At 46.8% G+C, this 21,795-nt stretch overlaps 1 protein-coding gene and 1 long non-coding RNA gene across 6 annotated transcripts in view; one reads left to right on the top strand and one right to left on the bottom strand.

The window, feature by feature from the left end:
* Positions 1-1,145: 1,145 nt before the first annotated feature.
* KCNE3 (potassium voltage-gated channel subfamily E regulatory subunit 3) lies at positions 1,146-12,864 on the top strand. Of its 4 annotated transcripts, XM_008020136.3 has the most exons (4): positions 1,146-1,284; positions 5,777-5,884; positions 6,499-6,643; positions 10,965-12,864. In XM_008020136.3, exon 4 carries the CDS (start codon positions 11,005-11,007, stop codon positions 11,314-11,316), a length of 312 nt encoding a protein of 103 aa, XP_008018327.1. In that variant the 5' UTR covers positions 1,146-1,284; positions 5,777-5,884; positions 6,499-6,643; positions 10,965-11,004; the 3' UTR covers positions 11,317-12,864. The 4 variants fall into 4 exon arrangements, with proteins under 4 accessions (XP_008018327.1, XP_072875554.1, XP_072875552.1 ...); XM_073019453.1 differs by lacking the exon at positions 5,777-5,884; XM_073019451.1 differs by having other exon boundaries at positions 1,146-1,288; positions 5,777-6,643.
* Positions 9,700-21,795, bottom strand: part of LOC103248030 (uncharacterized) — a 69,153-nt gene continuing 57,057 nt past the window's right edge. For both annotated transcript variants that reach the window (XR_012094073.1, XR_005242786.2), the window contains 2 exons: positions 16,053-16,175; positions 9,700-10,226 (listed from right to left, as the gene is read on the bottom strand). This is a non-coding gene — a long non-coding RNA (uncharacterized lncRNA). The remainder of the gene's footprint in view (positions 10,227-16,052; positions 16,176-21,795) is intronic.

Here is a 21,795-nt window from a genome sequence, read left to right as displayed (position 1 = left end):
AGAAAGAAAGAAAGAAAAGAAAGAAAAAGAAAGAAAAAGAAAGAAAAAAGAAAGAAAGAAAGAAAGAAAGAAAGAAAGAAAGAAAGAAAGAAAGAAAGAAAAAGAAAATTGAGATTGCAAGCTTAGGTGATAAGGATGACTTTTCTAAGAGGTGATCTCCAGATTGAGGAAAAAGGAATAGTTGGGTCAAAACAAGGTAGGTACAATATGCCTTAGATATATTCTGAGATTCTGTAATTGAGAGTATGTGCCTCAGATATCCTGGAGCAGACCTCTGCAAGGGAGTGAGAGAGCCCGGCCTGAGGTTGTTATTAATTATTCTGAGGCAGTGAGCCGGTAAAAGGGTGCTCCACAGGGTCCCTGGGAGAAATTCTCTGAAACTGTTCCTTTCTCTGCCACTAGCCTCTTGGCTCTTATTCCCCAGCTGCCCCAGTTCTCTGAAGCCTGCAATGTCACCAGCGAGGAAACAACGGTTTGAGTGAGGGCATGGTGGTGGAAAATAAACTGTTGTGGGACAGAGATGAGTAAGGTGTGGCTGAACACAAGTTGGTCAGGCACTGTCAGGAACTTTTGAGGCTTGATGGAGGAAACACCTGCTGATGCTACTCAGAGAGAGGGGGGTGTGTAGCGGATTTTGGGTCTGGGCTCTGCCACCTGGGCAAATCCCTTCTCCAACTGGGCCTCTGCATCCTATGTAGAAAAGTTTGTGTAAGAATCATATTAACTTGCTGTTGACCCTTTGGTTTTAATACTTTGGACTCAAAGGTCTCATCTGACCCCAACCATAAGCCTGTGAAGAATGCATGGTGGAACTATACCAACTTTACAGCGAGGCCAAGTCCCGGTGAGGGGCAGCGACTCGCCCACCACCACACAGCCACACCGCAGCAAAGTCGGCTCCTGGAGATCGACCTCATGCTGGGCTTGCTGAAGCCCGGCGGAGCGAGAGGCTTTCGGTCTCTGGTCCAGGAAGCAGGCGCTGCAGGGGACGGAAGGGTCGTAGCCCACGGCCAGGGGAGGCCAAGGAACTGGGCGGAGGCACTCAAGGCCAGCCCCGGGAGAAGTGGGTGTGCTGGGGCCCGGGCGGGGCAGGGGGAGGGGACGCCTGGGGGAGGGAAAAGGGAGCCGAGCGCGGGTGGGAGCCCAGAGCCAGAGAGCGCGCTGGGCGGTGCCGGGCACCCGCGGAGTGGAACGGGACCGGTGGAATGCACAGGGTCGCAGCGCCTGGGCCATCCTCGGTCAGAGGCCAGCGAGCAAACGGGCGCCCCAGAGCCTTGCTGAGAGGTAGGTAAGGCACCCACTGAGCTGGGAAGGCTGAGCTACAGCCTGGGGTGCAAGTGAGGGGTCTTCTGCCTCCCTTCCAAGGGTCACGGGGCGCTCTCCGTGAGACCGTGGAACCGACGAGGCGTGGGGCAGGGGTGGGCGCTGCAAATACGGAGCAAGTCCTCCGGGATCCTCCCCGATCCTCCCGAGCGCAGTGATCGCAGAGCAGCATGTGGGAGTAGGGAGCTGGGCTCTGCGCGCTCCGTCTGGAAACCGTGGGGACTTGCGCCGTTACTCCCAGCCCTCAAGACGGCGACAAGAAAAGTTCTTCCACACCCACAGGAGTGCAAGCGAACACCTGCGGCTGGCAGCCAGTGCACGCGCAGAAAAGACACTTCAGGACCCAGCACAGTCTCATTTGGCCGGGGCCACTGGCTCTGCGGAGCTGACTTGCCCATTCCCTCTACCACACTGTGTCCCTCACCCTGTCTGACCTAGTCCCGGGAAAGCTGGGGACTCCCCAAATCATCTTCTGCTGCCAGTAACATAGGTCGAGGCTGGGAGTTGGGAGACTTGAGTTCTAGTTTACAGGCTGTGTAAACCCGGGCAGTCACCCCTCAGCTCTGCGCCTTGCGCTCGCTTTTCCTGGATCACCATTTGTAAAATGGGCCTCCTGCTCTTGTTGCCTGCATACCCCATGGGACAGAAGGAGAAAGGGGGATTGGACCTGGGAGTCTCTTATCTCGAAAATAAGTGAGTTTAGTCCTTGCATGAAAGCCCACCAAAGTATCCCCTCCTAAAATCCTCTCCAGACTCCCCACTAATTTGCATATAGGGAAACTGATACCCCAGGGGAGATGATTTACCTAAGGTTACAACAGAGACCAAACAGTATTAGAACCCAAGTTTCCTCAGTCCTAGCCCAGGGCTCTCTCCACTTCACCTACAAAGGCATATTGTAAACGTGTGAGCGCCTCCTTATTTCCTTGCATCCGTCCACTTTGTCTGTTCCTGATGGAGGAGACCCATGCTGGGGGCCTGGAAACTGCTTTCAGATTTTCTTGACTCCTTGAGATGATAACCATCACCTTCTCCATCCCTCACTCACTCCATACCTCTCAAAGCACGTCCATAAATTTAATGTGCTAGTGGTCAAAATACCTTCTGAGAGGGAAGAAAGACAAGAAACTCCAGCTTATTGATGAGGAAAATGAGGCCTAGAGTGATAGTTACTCAACCAAACTGCATGACTAGACGTGTTGGCACAGTAGGGGCAGGAACCCAGGTCTCCTGATTCCCCCTCTGATGTGTTCTCCACCAGCTACAGGACTACAGAATGGTACCCCTCAATGATAAAGGACTGCAGGGATGATCAGAGAGGGTGGGAAACAAGGAAGGCTTCTGGAGAAGGTGAGGTTCCTGGGAATCAAGAAGAATAAGAAGAACCTCCTGGTTGCGTCTAAGGCTAGGAGAGCTGGGGTGGGAAAGGAGACATAGAGATGGCTGTTCTTGATAATATGGGGGGAAAGGAAAGATATGGAGACAGAAAAGGAAACAGTGTGACCAGGCTGCCTGATAATTTTCTTGTATGTTTGCAGTTTCTAAAACTTTCCCATCTCTTGTCTCCTCCAGTTCTCATGTGAGTTAGGCAGGGCAGGGATCATTATCCCCATCTTATAGATGAGGTTCAGAGGAAGTAAATGCAGTGCTCAAGGACACAGAGCCAAGCATACAGCCAAGATTAGAATCATGAAAGGAACACTTGAACGGCAAGATCACAAGCCGAAGGACCGGGGAGTTGGACTGTGTGTGTGTGTGCAGTGGGTGGGTGTATGTAGCCACACCCTGGGTAGGTACACAGGGAAGAGGGTTGCAAAGCCATTGCTGGTGTTTTGAGGCCAAGAATGTTTGCCCTTTGGATTGAATGGGGTCCAGGTGCAGGGAGCATCTGGGCTTCCAAAGAAAGCTTCGAATTCCTCCTCCTGTGACTCACCCCACCTGACTGAGATGACTTCTTTTCTTTGAGCCATCCCTTCCCCAGACCAAATGAAATCTGTTTTGCCCTTCCCTGGAGGTTGCTTTTTAAATATTGCAAGCTGTTTTCATGAATGTATATGTGTGTGCCAGAGCAGAGGAATGCTCTTAGAGAAGAGGCATTGATTCATTTATTCTTGAATGCCTGCTAGGTATCAGGGCTGGGAAATAAAGAAATGTATGAGGCACAGGACCCTGTCCTCTTACCTCAAAGCATAGTTACACACACACACACACACACACACACACAATTTCAATTACAGCATAGTGCTCTAATCAGGTTTCGTGCAAACCACTTTTGGGAAAAAAAACAAGAGGGAGAGACTAACTGGCTAGGGAGTGAGGAAGGAGGTGTCCCAGGAGAAGGTCTACAGAGATGAATTGGAGCTGGGTCTTGAAGGATGAGTAGGAGTTTGCCGGGCAGGTAAAAAGAGGAAGGGCATTCTTGTTTAAGAAAACAGCATGAGCAAAGGCAAGAGATGTGCAAGTGCAAGGAGTATTTGGAGAGCGGCCTGTAGTTCAGTGTCATGGGTGCAGGCCACTGAGAAGAGCTGCGGGGAGATGAGGCCAGTGTCAAAGAGTCACATTTCAAGGAGCTTCAGTGGTAATGAGAAGAGTTTAGAGTCTGCCCTACTGGCAGAAGGGAACTTATAGTGGAAAGGTCTGTGGAGGGGAAGTCAAGATACTTGGTTTCTGGCTCCAACTCTGCCACTACTGGGCTGTGAGACTTTAAGCAGGTGATTGCCTTGGGGAGGAGGGTCTATTTTCCCACTGGTTGAATGAGGGGGTTGCACCAACAACATGATCATGAAGATCTCTTCCAGCTCAGATTCTATTCCTTTGTCCTTCCAACTGGATGCTAGGGGCTACTCCTTCAACTCCTCTCCCACTCCACCAGTTCTCCAGTCCACAAGAGTGGTAAGACCACTGACGGGACAGTGGCAAAACTGTACACCCCAGGAGCTGTCTTTGGATCACCTACCTGCTTTATCTGACTTTTTCTACCTGCCTCTCTGTACTTCATTTCCAGACACTGAAGACGCTCATTCTGAAAGAGTAGCTGAAATGGAGCAATGGGAAAGAAAGACCCAAGGGTAGAGTTTCACTTTTCCCCAGAGCAACCTGAACGAAAACCCCCCTAAGATCCCCAGTTCATCCCTCAGATCACAGCTTCAGTCCCCAAGTAGGGGTTGGACAAGTGCAAGGCAAGTGCATTTTGTGAGAACCTGGTAATATGTGGGAAATAGCAGGAACAGAGAGTGAACCTGGCTCATCTAGGGAATCAGGAGTAGGTCTGGAGCAGCGGGGTGCATGGGAGACGAGAGCATAAAGGAAGGCTACCTCCTCCTCCGAAGCTTACCAAGCTCCATCTCACTGGGTCCTTGACTAAGACTGGTGAGAATCTGTGGTGCACGAAAAGGCCATAGTAACAAAGTTAGAGGAGATGATGCCCCATGACACTAGGAGGCTGTGTCTGGTGTGATGTGAAGCTTAGACGTGAGGAAACACTGCCATTTGTAGTGGAAAGAGCACCTGAACAGTACCCCCAAACACCTGGGTTCTTGTCTGAGTGCTGCCATTTATGGGCCACGTCATTTTGGACTAGTCACTTCTCCCTTCTGAGCTTCATTTCCCTCATCTACGAAATGGAGGGTTGACCTGGAATCTAGATTCTAGAAGATCCTTAAAGTCCCTGTCAGCTTGGCCATCTGCTCACCTTCTTTCCTCACTGGCCTATCTTCTATTTCAAGGCAAGACCTCTCCAGGGCAGGAGCTCTGTCTTTCCCATCCAGGGATCTTGGTAATCAGGGACAGGGAAGCCAAGGAACTCAGAAACAGTGGCAAAACTCCCCTGTTCCTGACTGTGAGTCCCCAGCTTGAGCCCCAGAGGCAGTCCCAGAGCCCCATAGAGAACCAACCTGTGCCTCCATCAGCTTTCTGCCTCTCCTAATTCAGACAGGAGGCCCTTGCACCCAGGCCCTCCCTCCCACACAAACCCAGCACCTAGAGGTGTGGAACTATGGCCTCTTTCCTCCTCCTGTGAGAATCACAAACATCCTAGTCTATCCAGAGAGGCCCTGAGGTGTGAAAGGTCTCATGAATCTTTATTCCTCTCATGGAACACTGCCTCAAAGCCCCCCGCTGACCTCCACACTGTCCCCTTCTCCCACTTTCTGCAGAGTCTATCTCCTCCTCAGGCTGGATCATCCTGGCAGGTGAGCTGTGAAGAGGAAAAATGAGTAAATCCCTCAGTTTGGCTCAGCTGGGATATTAGATGTAAGTCAGTCCCAGGGCTCAGAAGCATCTTAACTTGTGAGGAAAAGGTCCACAGCCTTCTCTATCTTGGGATTTGAGAAGCTCTAGAAATCCCCCAAAATGCTTCTCCCATCAGCCTAACTTCCCATGGTTTCACAGCTTGGTTTCATGATTCAAATCATCACAGGACGTTAGAACCAACTGGGACCCCTTCATTTTACAGATGCAGACAGAAGCTGAGGCACAGAAAAGGGAAGTCTTATGTCCAAAGTCACACAAGGAGCAGCTGAGCCGGGACAACCCCCTGGGTTTCCATTTCCTTCACCGTAAAGTAAGGGCATATAGCCTAGATGGGCTCTGAAGGCCCTTCCAGCCTCTGCTCTATAAAATACAACCACCGGCATCTGTGCAGTGTCTAGTGCCAAGTACTACATGATGTTCTTTAATTTTCACAACAAAGCTCTGCTACAGAGAGTGTTCATTCTGTGACCGTGTTCATATCCTGTCTATCTGAATAGATTGGGTGGTAACACATCATTTGTTTCTGTGTAAAATATCAACGCAGCTGGCATTCTCCCACTCATGTCTGTTCCCTTGGCATTCTAAAAGGCCCTTGCTAAGGTAACCCTTAGGAAAGGGAATGTTTGAGGCTGCATCATCAGCTGGTCCCTGAGTGGGAGTCCACATGTTAAATAGGTTTCTCATGATGTCACCCAATGAAGACACTAAGTCTGGAGTTGGGGGACAGCAATCAGAGGCCCTTTGGTCACTGCACAGTTCCTTTAACTGCAACCCTAGGCTGGCCTGACCCAGCTGCTGCAGGGAGGGGAGGGGCTGTGGGAGGGGGTCAGAGCCCACAGCAGGACTATTGCATAATCCCTGGGGCCTGGCCTTGGGCAATCCACCCTGGTTCCTTCCTTTTCTGCTTTCTCTCCTGCTTTCTAGCTCTGGGCTTTCCCAGCTCCGAAGTCAATACTGAGATCTCAGATGTGTCCAGAGACATCCTGAAGAGGCTCGGGGGTTGAGGAGCCTTAGTGTGTCCACAAAGAGACTCCTGAAACTGACTGCGAGCCAGCGGATTTGCTAGCTGGTGAGTCTTCCAGATTGAGATTTCCCTCCCTCTCTCCCTGTCAGTTAAAACCCCTTTCTGATGATACGTAAGAAAACTGAATGGTAACTGCCCTGCCCTGGGATTGGAGCTCGGGACGACTAGGAGCTTTCACCTTCACAGTATGTGCTGCGTCCATTTTTTTTAAAAAACCTATATGTACATATTTGCTTCCTGAAAATAAAAAGTTTTTCATCTGTCTTCTGTATAATACAAGTGTATACTCATAGCAAGCCTTGAAGGAGGAGGCCAAGGATGATCATTTTTCTTTTCTTTTTTTTTTTTTGAGACAGAGGTCTTGCTCTGCTGCCCCGGCTGGAGTGCAGTGGCATGATCTCGGCTCACTGCAACCTCCGCCTCCCAAGTTCAAGCGGTTCTCCTGCCTCAGCCTCCTGAGAAGCTGGAAATAGAGGCATGTGCCTGGTTAATTTTTGTATTTTTAGTAGAGACGGGGTTTCTCCACGTTGGCTAGGCTGGTCTCGAAATCCTGACCTCAGGTGACCCGCTCACCTCAGCCTCCCAAAGTACTGGGATTAAAGGAGTGAGCCACCACACCTGGCCTATTTTTTTAAATTGTGCTTAAAACACACACACATAAAAATGTACCATCTTAGTCATTCTTGAGTGTACACTCAGTAGTGTTAGCTAGATTCACCTTGTTGTGCAGCAGATCTCCAGAACCTTTTCATCTTGCAAAACTGAAACTCTATACCTACCATACAACAACTCTATGGTCATCTCTTTTGGTAGATGAAGAAACTGAAGCCCAACCAGGAAAAGGAACTTATTTCCTTCAGAGTAGGCTCCTCCAGACACTTACACTGTTTGTTTGTTGTCTACCTGTGAAATTGCCTGAGGCCCCTTCCTCTTTCAACCCTTACTTGGCCATTTCCTCCTCAGGTCTCACATCTGTCTCTACCCCCACTTCCCCACTTTGTTATCCTCTCTGCCCCAACTCGTGACTCAGCATCTTGCGCTAAACTATTTCAAGACTCTTGTAGCTGGGCTCACTGCCTCAATTCTAGCTCCCTCCAGTCCACATGACAGTCAGAGTATCCTTTCCAGGCACAGATCTGACCATTTTATCTTCCCTAGCTACAGAATAAAGTTCCAACTCTACAGCATGGCACTCAAGGCTCCCCATGATCTGGCTCCTATCTCTCCTGTCCCACATCCTATGCTATTCTTCTACACATCTTACACTTCAACCTCTTTATGCTACTTTCCATTCTTCTAAACATGTACACACTTTGTTGTGCCTTTGCTCATGTTGCCTTCCTTTGTCTTCTCTGCCTCTTAAAAATCCTTCAAGGTCCAACTCAAATGCCTCCATCACTGTGGACACTCTCTAAGCCCTGATCAGTATCCATTACTTATTCCTTTCAGCCTTAGTAGCTCCTGGCTTGTCCCCTGCATTGTATCAGAGCAGCGCCCCTGGATCTGGGCGAAGGCACTGGATCTGAGCCACCCCAAGCTCCCATCACAGGGCCTGGCCCATATTGGTGATAACTATCTGGATGATTTTTTGAGTTATTTATTTCCTCACGCTGCTCCTACTTGCTATTGGCAGACACGAGGGAAGCAGCAGCCACAGATCTTTTGCCTGACACATGGGGTAGTAGATGAGAACGTATATCTCCTGGATCTTAACTCAGTGAGCTCTTGTTCTTCTCCCCTCCTCCATCCAGACAGGACAGCACGAGTACTAGATGGCAGAGGGCCCCAAAGGCCTTGCATAAAATGCCGCCCAGTCCTGGCTAATTGCGTTCATAGAGCCATTGATGAATATTTATCATGGTCAGAATGATCGTATTTTCCAGGGAAGAGATCTTATGGTTAATAGTCACATTAGTTAACTTTAGTTTGTTAACAGTTCTGCCCATATGATGGAGGACTGAATGCTTGGCCCATAGAGAATTCCTTAAAGTGGACATCTTTACTAGAAACTATTGAGAGAAGGATAATACCCATTCAGTCTTAGGGCAGTCCCCTAGAAAAAGGGAATGCCCAGCCAGTCGCAGGGTAGTGCCCTGGGAAAGGAGAACACCCAGTCTCAGGGTAGTCCTCCAGATTGGAGGAAGAGACATAGCCCTGCTGACCAGGCGCATGTGGCCTGATGATATCCTTATCAAAAACAAGAGGATAGCCACATATTGCCTTATATGTTAAGTGTTGGGGGGAAGGGAAGGCTGTGATGATAAAGGTGGTGTAGTGTGGCTGAGGGGTGGGGAGCACTGAACGGAGACTTCCCTAAAGGAAGTGAGTGTGGGGCCTTGTTTACAGGGAATGACATATGGTTTTTCAGAGACAAGGATGCAAGTCTGTTTTAAGATGTTCTTTCTGACTGGGCACAGTGGCTCACGCCTGTAATCCCAGCACTTTGAGAGGCTGAGGCGGGTGGATCACGAGGTCAGGAGATCAAGACCATCCTGGTTAACACGGTGAAACCACATCTCTACTAAAAATACAAAAAAGTTAGCCGGGCATGGTGGTGGGCGCCTGTAGTCCCAGCTACTCGGGAGGCTGAGGCAGGAGAATGGCGTGAATCTAGGAGGCGGAGCTTGCAGTGAGCTGAGATCGCGCTACTGCACTCCAGCCTGGGCGACGAGCGAGACACCGTCTCAAAAAAAAAAAAAAAAAAAAAAAGTTATTTCTATATTATAGACTAAGGATCTCTGAGAAGAAGGAAAAGGAACATTTATAATCACTTAGTATATGCCAGGTACATAATGACTTTATTTCAGGAGACAAGATAGTTGGCGTGCTTGTGTCTTCTTTTTGTGGGCAGGTAAACCCCAAGCCAGACTGAGAACTCCTTTCACTCTCCCGCCCTCAGGCCCAAGCTGTTCTTCTCTTCTCCAGTGCCTACAGTGGTTACCAACCTGTTCCCATTTCCCTGACCACCTCCTTTCCAACAAAATTTCTGCAAATAACTAGGAATATCTAGTCTTTGGGACACAGGATGCTTGAGAGCTCAAATGATCCAGCTTCTGGCCTCTAGGTAGGATGAAATTTAAACCATCCCCAGGCATCTTCCAAAAAGGTGTCCATGGAGTCTTTTTTTTTTTTTTCTTTTGAGACAAAGTCACACTCTGTGGCCCAAGCTGGAATACAGCAGCTCTATCTTGGCTCACTGCAACCTCCACCTTCTGGGTCCAAGTGATTCTCCTGCCTCAGCCTCCCAAGTAGCTGGGATTACAAGTGCTTACCGCCACGCCCAGCTAATTTTTGTATTTTTAGTAGAGATGGGGTTTCACCATGTTGGTAAGGCTGGTCTCCAACTCCTGACCTCAAGTGATCCACCCACCTCAGCCTCCCAAAGTGCTGGGATTACAAGCGTGAGCCACTGTGCCCAGCCTGTCTGTGGAGTCTATAAAGAGAACTGTGCTGAAGGAGAGTTGTGATGAATGTCTTCTTATGGTGCCACACAGTCCTGCTGAGAGCTAGCTTGGAAGTGGAAGCAGCTCTAAGCTAGCCACAAGGAGCAGAGCTTTCTGTCTTGGCTCTACCTCCAATATTCTGTGATCATGGATAAGCCACTTCTTCTCTCAAGGCCTCAGTTTCCCTGTGTATAAAATGGCAAGAGTTACATTAAATAATCCTTAAGGTCCTTCTAACCTGAAGTTCAGTGATTTATAGAATCTAAAGAAATGAGAGATTAATATGGGTTCTGATGGTTGGGGAAGGCTTTATTCTACAATTATTTATTGAGTACTTATTGAGTGCTGTCATAAGTGATTGCATATAGCAGTCAGTAAAACAAATATAGGCCCTGCCTTTATTATTTAGTATGTGGTCTAGTGGAAAAGACAAACATGTAATCAAGTAACCAGAATAAGCTATTGTATTAGTCCATTTTCATACTGCCATGAAGGAATACCCGAGCCTGGGCAGTTTATAAAGAAAAAGAGGTTTAATGAACTCACAGTTCCACATGGCTGGGGAGGCCTCACAATCACGGCAGAAGGCAAAGGAGGAGCAAAGGCACATCTTACATGGTGGCAGGCAAGAGAGCAGGTGCAGGGGAACTGCCCTTTATAAAACCATCAGATCTCTTGAGACTTATTTACTGTCATGAGAACAGCATGGGAAAAACCCACCCCCATGATTCAGTTACTTCCTACTGGGTCCCTCCCATGACACATGGGGATTATGGGAGCTATGATTCCAGATGAGATTTGGGTGAGGACACAGCCAAACCATATCAGCCATGATGCTAGGATTTTACTGGGATCTGAAGGGAGGAGGTCATTTGAGCTCCAGGTGACAGAGCCATCCCCTCTCTCTTTTCTCTTGCCACCAGAGCTTCTACCGAATCTTCCCCCACCTCAATCCCTGTTGCTATGGAGACTACCAATGGAACTGAGACTTGGTATGAGAGCCTACATGCCGTGCTGAAGGCTTTAAATGCCACTCTTCACAGCAATTTGCTCTGCCGGCCAGGGCCAGGGCTGGGGCCAGACAACCAGACTGAAGAGCGACGGGCCAGCCTACCTGGCCGTGATGACAACTCCTACATGTACATTCTCTTTGTCATGTTTCTATTTGCTGTCACTGTGGGCAGCCTCATCCTGGGATATACCCGCTCCCGCAAAGTGGACAAGCGTAGTGACCCCTATCATGTGTATATCAAGAACCGTGTGTCTATGATCTAACACGAGAGGGCTGGAATGGTGGAAGACCAAGACACCTGGGGATTGCGTCTGGGGCCTCCAGAACTCTGCTGTGGACTGCATCAGGTCTCAGTGTCCCTATCTGTAAGAGCAACAAGACACAGGGCTAAGGGAGGTTGTCACTGGGGTGGGAGAAGAGGGACTGGTAGACCGAAGCCTTGTGCATAAGGATTTTTTCCCAGGAAAAGATAGACTTTATAAACAGTGGGAGTCCATGAACAAACATATAAAAGTAGCAACAGATAATGACCAATAACTGGTTCAGTGGCTGGAGTACTGGGGGCCTGAAGGTTGGAGAAAGGAGAAGTTGTAGCAGAGGGAAATGAGACAGGAAGATGCTCTGGGGACACATTTTTTATGTGTTATCTTCAAAAGCCATGAGAAGCAGTGATGATTATCCCATATCACAGATATGATTTACCACCACCACCCTGCCACCACTCCCACTCGCGCTCCCATAAAGAAAGCAGGGCAAGTGCTGTGCCGCCCATTTGGGCCTGAGTAGTGCCATGATTGGAACCCAGGAACTCTGGTCTCCTTGCCTAGTGCTTTTCAAAACTCTGTGCCACACAGGAGTGGATCCAGGCCTGAAGGTCATACAATTCTGGGGACACTCTCTTTAAGAAAAAGAATTCTAAAATATCTTACTTTTGCAAACATTATGAAAATATACTGCCACATTAATATGTTGCTAGGGCCCCTACTAGGACCTTAAGAAGGAGCTCATGTGAGTCAGGACCCTGAATGTTAGGCCTTGTTAGCTCTATGGTTCATATGCTTCTTGAACCAAGTCACAGGGTACCTACCAGCCACATTGCCAGTCAACAGGACTAAACTACCTCCAAAGCTGCCTCTTCAGTTTTGAGTTCTGTGAGAAATGTTTTCTTTTTCTTTTTCTTTTTTTTGAGACAGTCTCCCTATGTCACCCAGGCTGCAGTGCAGCGACCCAGTCTTGGCTTACTGCAACCCCCACCTCCCAGGTTCAAGCAATTATCCTGCCTCAGCCACCTGAGTAGCTGGGATTACAGGTTCCTGTCACCACACCCAGCTAATTTTTATATATATATATATATATATATTTTTTTTTTTTTTAAGTAGAGGCAGGGTTTCACCATGTTGTTGCCCAGGCTCGTCTCGAACTCCTGGCCTCAAGTGATCTGCCCATCTCGGTCTCCCAAAGTGCTGGGATTACAGGTGTGAGCCACCACGACTATCTGTGAGTTTTCTGATGTCATATTGAATCTGCTTCTAAAAGACTGATATTGCCAAGGTGGGCGGATCACCTGAGGTCAGGAGTTCGAGACCAGCCTGGCCAACATGGTGAAACCCCGTCTACTAAAAATATACAAAAATTAGCCAGGCCTGATGGCGGATGCCTGTATTCCCAGCTACTTGGGAGGCTGAGGCAGGAGAATTGTTTGAACCCGGGAGGCGGAGGTTGCAGTGAGCCAAGATTGCACCACTGCACTCCAGCCTGGGCGACAGAGCAAGGCTCTGTCTCAAAAAAAAAAAAAAAAAAAAAAAAGACAAGACTGATATCGCACCTAAAATATTATTATATTAAAAGAAGCAGAGTATGAGACGTAGGTACATGGTCCAGTAGGAAGAGAAGCAGCCCTGATTCTACCACTTAAGGTGATATATGATCTTAGGCTGGACACTTCTATTTCTCATCTGTTTTCCTCTTCAACATAATGAAATAGACTTGAAAGTCTCTAAGGCTCTATCAGTTCTGACATTCTAGGCTTCATATACATTAAGTGGAGCCATATGTAATCACTGTGTAGGTTAGAAACAGCTGAGTATTGTAGTTTCATATATGGTTCCAGCTAATACATGCGATGTGGCTGGTGAATACTTCTGAATTCAGAAACTATCCCGAATCTCAGCTAGAACCATCCACTGTTCTGTTTGTCCAGTTCCAACTTAAGGGATCTCCATGTGGTCCCCAGAAGTACTCATTGAAACATGCATATTTGTGTATAGCAGAACTCTGAAATAATATTTTGATAGTAGTTATCTCTGAGGAATTGAATTATGGGTGATTTTCCCTTTCCACATTATAAATTTATGTAATATTTGACTGACTTGACCATAAGTATGTTACTTATATAATAAAAGGAAAAAAGGTACTTCCATTTTGAAAAAATAAAAATAAAAGCCTTTGGGTTCTTGAATGGAGATCATGGACCACATTTGCTGCCATGTGCGGTTATGTTGATGCTCTGCAAACCTGTGCTGAGCCCCGTTGCTCAAACCCTTCCTCATCTCTTCTTGAGGGAGAAGATGGAGACTTCCTCAAGGAGATATGACATATACGAAGACAACAGATTGAGAAATTTACAGCTGATAGGACTTTAGACACCACCCAGCCCAAACTTCCAAATAAAATATGGGACGCCAAGTGGGTGTAAGAATGAATGGTCAGGTGATGAATGCCATAAGGATTTTGAGAAATGAAATTGACTAGGCGGAGTCAGAGAGAGGTAGAATGTGAACTGGGCTTTGAAAGCTAGGACAGAGCTAAATGGGCAGAGTGAATGAAGGGAACAAGATCAGGGAAGCCTGGAGGCAGATGTCAGGGAGCTCCTTCCTGATGAGGGCAGGTAGGCTGGGGAGACAGCAGGAAGCAGGCCTCCTGGGGCTACTCTATGACTTCAGTGTCCCCAGTGGAGAAGGCTCCCCTTCACACAGTCCTCACACTCCATGGGCTTAATCATAAAATACAAATTATTTCGGTTGCAAGTTACAGGCACCTGATGTATATTAGCATAAGTACAGAAGGGAATTTCTGAAGTGTATGGGGTAGTTCACAAGTTTAAAGAAGGAGCTACAGACACCAGGGCAACTGCAGGGATCTCGGGGCCTGGAACAACGGATCTGCCTGAATTCACAAACTAAAAGCTCAGTATGTTTCCTTAAATACACCCAGGTTGGGCTAAATAAAATTCTAGGATTTGAAGGGAGTAAAATTTAAACATTCTAATATCCTACGGTGGCCAGGCACAGTGGCTCAAGCCTGTAATCCCAACAGTTTGGGAGGTGAGGCGGGTGAATCACTTGAGGTCAGGAGTTCGATCCAGCCTGATCAACATGGTGAAACCCCATCTCTTCTAAAAAAATACAAAATTAGCCAGATTTGGTGGTGCACACCTGTAATCCCAGCTACTTGGGAGGCTAAGGCAGGAGAATCTCTTGAACACAGGAGGCAGAGGTTGCAGTGAGCCAAGATCATGCCATTGCACTCCAGCCTGGGCAACAAGAGTGAAACTCAATCTCCAAAAAAAAAAAAATATATATATATATATATATATATATATCTCCTATGGTATAGTCACTCCACGCAGCCCTCCCTCCAACCCTGTTTTCTGGGAGCCTGTCCTGCAACCACTTGTAAGTCAAAGCCTGTAGGAGCTTTGGCCTCACAGGTTCTGCCCTCTGCTGGCCAAATCCTGACACATCACCTTAAGCCCTCAAAGCAAAACCAATCCTCAATTCAACAGGTATTATTGAGTGCCTACTATGTGCCAAGCATTCACCTAGGCACACTTGGAATACATAAGTAAACAAAAAATCCCAGAAGTCTCTGCACTAATACTTAAGAGCATTTACTCCATGCAAAGCATTGGTCTAAGCGTTTTACACACTTGAACTCATTTAGCTTTTAAAACCCTCATAACAACCCTATGCAGTAAGTAGGTATTCCTTACAAGTACTTCCATAGAGCCCAGTTGTTTTTGACCTAGCACCTGCATGTACTTTCAGCCCAATTTAGGTCCCATGGTATACACAGCCTGGAACATGGATCTGAACAGTCCCCGGAAATGAATGAGAAAGTGATTTGGGAAAAGGATGGCAGAGTACTGACACCTGTAGTCTGAAGTTGGGTTTCCTGGAAACAGATCTTGAGACAGTCTTTTTTTTTTTTTTTTTTTTTTTTGAGACAGGGTCTCGCTCTGTGGCTCAGGCTGGAGTGCAGTGGCCTAATCAGGGTTCACTGCAGCTTCGATTTCCTAGGCTCAAGCGATCCTCCCACATCAGTTTCCCAAGTAGCTAGGACTACAGGCATGTTCCATCCCATCCAGCTAATATTTTATTTTAGTAGAGATGAGGTCTCACTATTTTCCCAGGCTGGTCTCAAACTCCTGGGCTCAAGCAATCCTCCCGCCTCAGCCTCCTAAAGGGCTGAGATTATGGACGTGAGCCACCACACCTGGCCATCCGACAGACATTGATGGGAAGTGTTTTTCAGGAAAAACCTGCAAGGGAGAGAGTGGAGTAGACAGGAAAGGGAAAGTACCATACAAAGTGTGTCTCGGTCACATCTAGCCTTAGCCTGATCCACAGGGAACTGTTATATATGGGGGCATAAGTCCCACAGCAGAATTACACTCCCTTGAGACAAGGCAGCTGGTCTTTTGTATCCCCAAAGCAGTCAGTCATTGGTTGTGGGCCACCTTGGCAGGGAAGGGGGACAAGAAGGTTTTGAGGAGGTTCCCATCAGCTGTGGGGAAGGGAGCAGCTGTGAGCTACTGCAGAATAGAGCAGTGGAAGAAAGGTAAGCAAAGGAGTGCTCTTGGTTGGAGATTAGCAATAGCCTCGTTCCTTGGGAAGGTTCTGAAGCTCTTTTTTCATCACAGAATTGGCCCCACCTTTTGTGACCTTATTTTGCTACCCTATATCAGTCATTGGCTGCTAGTTGCTACAGGGGTACTTACTCTCCCAGGGCGTGCTCATATTTGACTCAGGCCAAATCTCTGGGGATGGGGACAGCTCTAGGCTGATGACAGCAGCCTGGCGAAGGGGGCTCTGGGGCCCCATCAGCATCCATGATAGCTGTGCTGTTGGGCAAATGAAAGTAGAAGCAGAGTGTCACATCTTGGGAGCTCCTTCTAGTTTAAGAGACAAGAAGCACACACCAAATAATGAACAAAAATAGGACAATACCAAATAGAACTAAGTAGGAAACAGTATCATTAAGCATCAAAAAGTGTGGGGGACAGATACTAATGCGGTGGTCAAGAAGAGGAGAGGACATCAGGCACAGTGGCTCACTCCTGTAATCCCAACACTTTGAGAGGCCAAGACAGGCAGATCACTTGAGGTCAGAATTTCAAGGCCAGCCAGGTGAAATCTCCTCTCTACTAAAAAAAAAAAAAAAAAGTACAAAAATCAGCTGGGTGTGGTGATGTGTGCCTGTAATCCCAGCAACTCAGGAGGCTGAGGCAAGAGAATCACTTGAATCCAGAAGGCAGAGGTTGCAGTGAGCTGAGATGGCGCCACTGTACTCTAGCCTGGGTGACAGAGCAAGACTCTGTCTCAAAAAACAAAAAACAACAACAAACAAAAGGGTGGGTGGAGGGGGAGAGGGAAGTTCATGCATGTTTCCGGGAAGAAGTAGAATTTGTAGTGGAATATGAAGAACTGGTAGGATTTGATTAGAAAGTCCAATGTAGGGCCAGGCACAGTAGCTCACTCCTGTAATCCCAGTACTCTGGGAGGCTGAGGCGGGTGGGTCACCTGAGCCTGGAAAGTCAAGTGGCTGCAGTGAACTGTGATAATGCCCCTGCACTCCAGCTCTCAAAAAGTAAGTAAATAAATACATAAAATAAAAAATGAAGGTCCAGTATAGTATGAGCCAAGCTCAGTGTTCAAAGTAGGTGGATGGCTTTGCCCTACTCAAACATTCAGAGACTGAGGATAGCAACTGTCATTTTCAACATGTAGCTTCCAAGGTCACTCATTGTCAAAGCATTTTCTGGTTAGTGAGGAAAAAGACAAAATAGAATTCCAGGGCCAGGGATTTACTCTCAAGAAAGCAAGGCAAAAGCTGCGTACATCTCTTCTGCTTAGCTCCATTGATGAGGGCTTAAACAACATGGCCACAAACTGGCTGCAAGGGGAGCTGGCAAATGAGGTGCCTATCTGAGTAGTCAAGTCCCAGCTAAACATCTATCACTGTGGAATAAGGAGAGAATTATTTTTGGTGGACAGCCCCAGAAATCTGCACCCCACCCTCCTCACTCTCCCCAACAGGCAGGCTCCTGTCTTCACCATACCCTCCTAACTCTCCCCCACAGGATTAGTTAAGATAAAAACATTTATAATCCTGCTGGGAAGGAAGAAGTGCTGTTACTCTGATTAGATCATGTTTTGGAGGGAGGGGGTGAAGACGGGAGCCTTTTGAGTATAACTTAGCCTATCCTGGGAGTGTGACTTTTGCTCTTTTTTTTTTTTTCTGGCACAGGTGAGTCTGGTCTCTCCTGTCATTGGAATAATATCCAAGATTTCGGTTTAGGCATAGGAGAAACAGACAAAGCAAGGCTTTCAGCCAACCACAGCCAACCTTGTATGGAAAAGGAATCTTGTTTCAGGTGCTGCTAAGAAACCAAGAACATTATTTCCCTGGGTGAAATGAGAGAACGATCTGTGGCAGTGGTTGAACTCTGAGGGAGAATGAGCTCCTGGGAACAAGAAACGCAGAAATTCATGAACAGGAAAGAAAAATTAATATTTTATGAACAACTGAATTCCTCATTGCACGCAGGGAGCTGACTCACCGAGGTTACAGCTCCTTCTTGGGGCGGCTCACAACCAATGAGGGGCTGATACAGGGATCCAAAGGTCTGAGTCCATCACCGATTTGGGGCAACTCTGAGGGGCCACCTTAGTTCCGGAATTCCCCAGAGGATCAGCTGAGGCTTCAGTGGCAACTACCTTGTGAGTTAGCTTCTTCCTCTGCCCACCCCTGCTTTCTCATTTCCTATTTCCCAAGAATACTTCCCCCAACAACCTTCTGCATGCAATTCTCCATCTCAGTCTGTTTCCAAGAAAATCAATACTTCCTCAAGAACTGTGCCCTAACATGGAGTTCATTCCAAAGTCAGTACCAGTAATAATAGAGCAATGGGATGATAGAATGTAGATAAGGTAGTTAGTGGTTCTAGCAAACTAAAAAGACAAGGCAGTGAGACAGCAGTGTAGGAAACAGCCAGCTCTATTCCTTGAAAAAGAACTAGCCACTAGAGGGCCCAGCACTACAGGTTTACAGCTCTGCTGCCACTTTTTAGAGCACAGAATTTTACCCTTCATCTGGCAGACATCCAGCATAATTGTCCACACAGCTGGGAACATTGTTGGCCATGCTTCCTTCTCTTTTACCTATTCTGGAGACACCAGTGTCCTGGCCTGTTCCGATACCCTAGCACCAAGCCCCCATGCCATTACATATAAGCCTATTCCCATAAATAAAGGCTTCCAACGCCTGTTTTTTCTACCCACTGTTCTCATTGTTCCAAGGGACTCTGAAGATGTGAAATGTGAAATCCAAATAGTTGATTGTGACCATCCTCACCTAGGAATGGAGAGAATCAGCAACATATTGTCTAGTCCTGCCACTTTCTCGACCCCCCCATCCCCCCACCCACCAATTTGTAATAAAGACACATAGACTTAGATGCAAAATACAGTAGCCAAGGGAGAAAGGGGATATCAGAACCTTCTCAGAAGATGAAAAAGTTTGAGAACATTGTGTAATTGAGTGAATTAATGAGTTATTTCTACCATGGATTTATTTAAAGACTCAAAGGAAATTTTCTTCTGCACCCTATTTGGAAGGACAGTCCTTTGCAGGTTGGGGGATTTCCCTTACCTCAGGAGGAAAATATTGGGAGGTCTCTGTTTCCAAAGTATAAATTCCTCAAGGATCAGAGTTAGATTGTCTGTGAGAGGGAAAACTCTGAGGGTTAAAGGGACAAGAGCTGGATTCTACAAGACCAGGAGGATGGAGGGGTGGTGGAAATCAGCCCATGAACTCTCCCCCATTGCCCTCCTAGTATCTCCGGCAGTGATGACTACAAAGACTCCTGGGGGATAATTACCAAACCACAGCTTTGGGACCATACAGGAGTTCTGGGTGGCCAGGTTTACAATGGAAGGAGTAAATGTCTTATGCAAGTGGGCCAGATACCTCTGGCTGCTCCACACCTGCTTGGACAATGAGCATCTGCAACACAACTGCAATGGACCGAGACTGTCCCCCAGGTTTTCTGGATTGGGTAAGCCCTGGGGTTTTTGCATCCCCACAAAGTCTCTGAAATTAGCTGTTCCACAAACCTGGCAGGTGGGGGTGAAGCTAAATTTAATTGGATTTGAATTAGATAAAAATTTGATTTGATTCAGCAAGGAGTAAAGAAATCTAATATTCTTCTACTTGCTATTGAGCAAATTAAATGGGTTACAATATTGGGAGTTCTGATATCGTAATAGCAAACCTAGCCTGGCCCAGTTAATAAAAGAATAGTAATACTCTATTGAGGGGTTGCCATATGTTAGGCAGTGCATTCTTCCATTTAATCCTCAAAATATACCTAGGAGGTAGACTGAGACTTAGAGAAGTCAAGTGGGTTGCCTAAGGTCACATGGTTAGTAAATGGCAAACCAAGTTTGTCGGACTCCATGTCTAACTTCTACAGCCATTCATTCCCTGTTGTCTAGCCATTCATTCACTGATATCTAATCCATCATTTACTAATCTGTTTAGCCAGATATGCATTCAGAAGTAAACAGAATTAAGTTATTCTGTTCCTTAAACAATGAGACAGATCTAGTTGGAGTTTAAAGAACCAAAAGAATCTTAGAATCACAGAATGTTTGCACTGGCAGCTGGTCTAGTGGGAAGAGCAAAGCTTTAGAACCAGGTGGACTAGATTGGAATCTTGGCTCTGCTATTCATTCTGTATGTGATCTTGAGCAATTTATTTAACCTAATTATCAGCTTCCATATCTGTATATCACAAATATATGCATATTCTCACTAGACTAATATGAAGAGTAGAGATAATGTCACATGGAACCAGTGCAAAGATGCAAGTCCCAGCACAAAATGAAAATGCTGGCACTTTGTTCAAAAATTACCAAGAATTTAAAGATGGTGACAGCAGAGTATTAAACCAAGTGTGGGGGCCCTTCTGAGCATAGGCCATGGTGGCACATCCACAGCCTGGCACAGAGTGGGTCTGCAATAAATTGTAGTCCTTTTCTCTCTAGATCACTGATTATAACCGTCTCCTTTTGCAGATGAGGAAACTGGAGTTCAAAGAAAAGCTTAAAAATGCAAATTAGGGCTGGGCGTGGTGGCTCACACCTGTAATCCCGGCACTTTGGGAGGCCAAGGTGGGTGGATCATGAAGTCAGGAGTTCAAGACCAGCCTGGCCAACCTGGTAAAACACCATCTCTATTAAAAATTTAAAAATTAGCCAAGTGTGGTGGCAGGTGCCTGTCATCCCAGCTACTTGGGAGGCTAAGACAGGAGAATCACTTGAACCCAGGAGGCGGAGGTTGCAGTGAGAATTACTTGAACCCGGGAGGTGGAGGTTGCAGTGAGCTGAGTTCACCCCACTGCACTCCAGCCTGGGCAATAGAGCAAGACTCCGTCTTGCAGGGGTGGGGAAACGCAACTTAGTACCAGAGCCAAGACCACAACCAGACCTCCTTTGTTCCCAGCCAGTGGTCTTTACCCAGCATTTCCAAAGCAGGTTCTATATGATGATAATAGATATTCCATATATAAAAGTTTCCATCAACAAGCAAGTTTATAAAACACTGGATTAACGTTAAACAGACATCCTTTGCAGAACTCTTCAGAACACTTTCATGTGCAACAGGAATCTCCAAGACAGGGATATAATACGGAACATTGCACAAAAGTATTTGACATGGAACCCTTTTTCAGGAGCATATTAAGTATCTCTCAGAACTCTTTCAGAAATGCCACTCTAAACACTGCCCCAGGGTGATGGAAGTTTCCATGGGTTTTGATCTGTGGGGTGTGGTTGTTTTTATACTAAATTAGAAGCAAATATATTCTTCCCACTAGCCCTTTCTGCCAGCATCCCTGTCCCAGCTGACTTGTGAGCCTGAGGATATAACGATAATGAAAACCAGACTTCAGGAAAAGCACACTTGTCTAGAGTCACCCAGCTGCATCCATAAGGCAGATGCAATATGCCTCTCTCCCAAGAGTAGAACACAGAGACAAAACATACACTAGGATCCCAAAATTCTTTCCATTCTGGGTAATTCGCTCACAGACACCACATTGCAAAAGTAATAGCTAAAGTCCCCTATAAAGTCACATAAGAAGCTAGGAAATCAGGATTCTCATCTTGGAGCCTTCATTTATTAGCTGTTTGACCTAAATTGATCAATTCATCTGCTCATCACTTTACTTTTATTGAATACCTTCTGGCATCAAATTAAATTAATTTCTCCCTTTGTCAAACTACCATTGTTTCATCTGTAGCACTCTCCCCCTAGGACTTTGAGAATCTCTGTGGAACGTAGTTTGAAAATCAGCAGGTTGGATGATTACTATAGATCATCTAGTCTATATGGATGGATGAAATCTATATGGAATCTATATGGAAAGGAACTATAGTTTCTTTCAGCTATAATAGTCT

This window comes from Chlorocebus sabaeus, chromosome 1 (genome assembly GCF_047675955.1).
Source record: "Chlorocebus sabaeus isolate Y175 chromosome 1, mChlSab1.0.hap1, whole genome shotgun sequence".
Classification (NCBI taxonomy): Eukaryota; Metazoa; Chordata; class Mammalia; order Primates; family Cercopithecidae; genus Chlorocebus; species Chlorocebus sabaeus.
The sequence above is the reverse complement of the archived record's forward strand: the minus strand, read 5'-3'. Positions and strand labels throughout refer to the sequence as shown.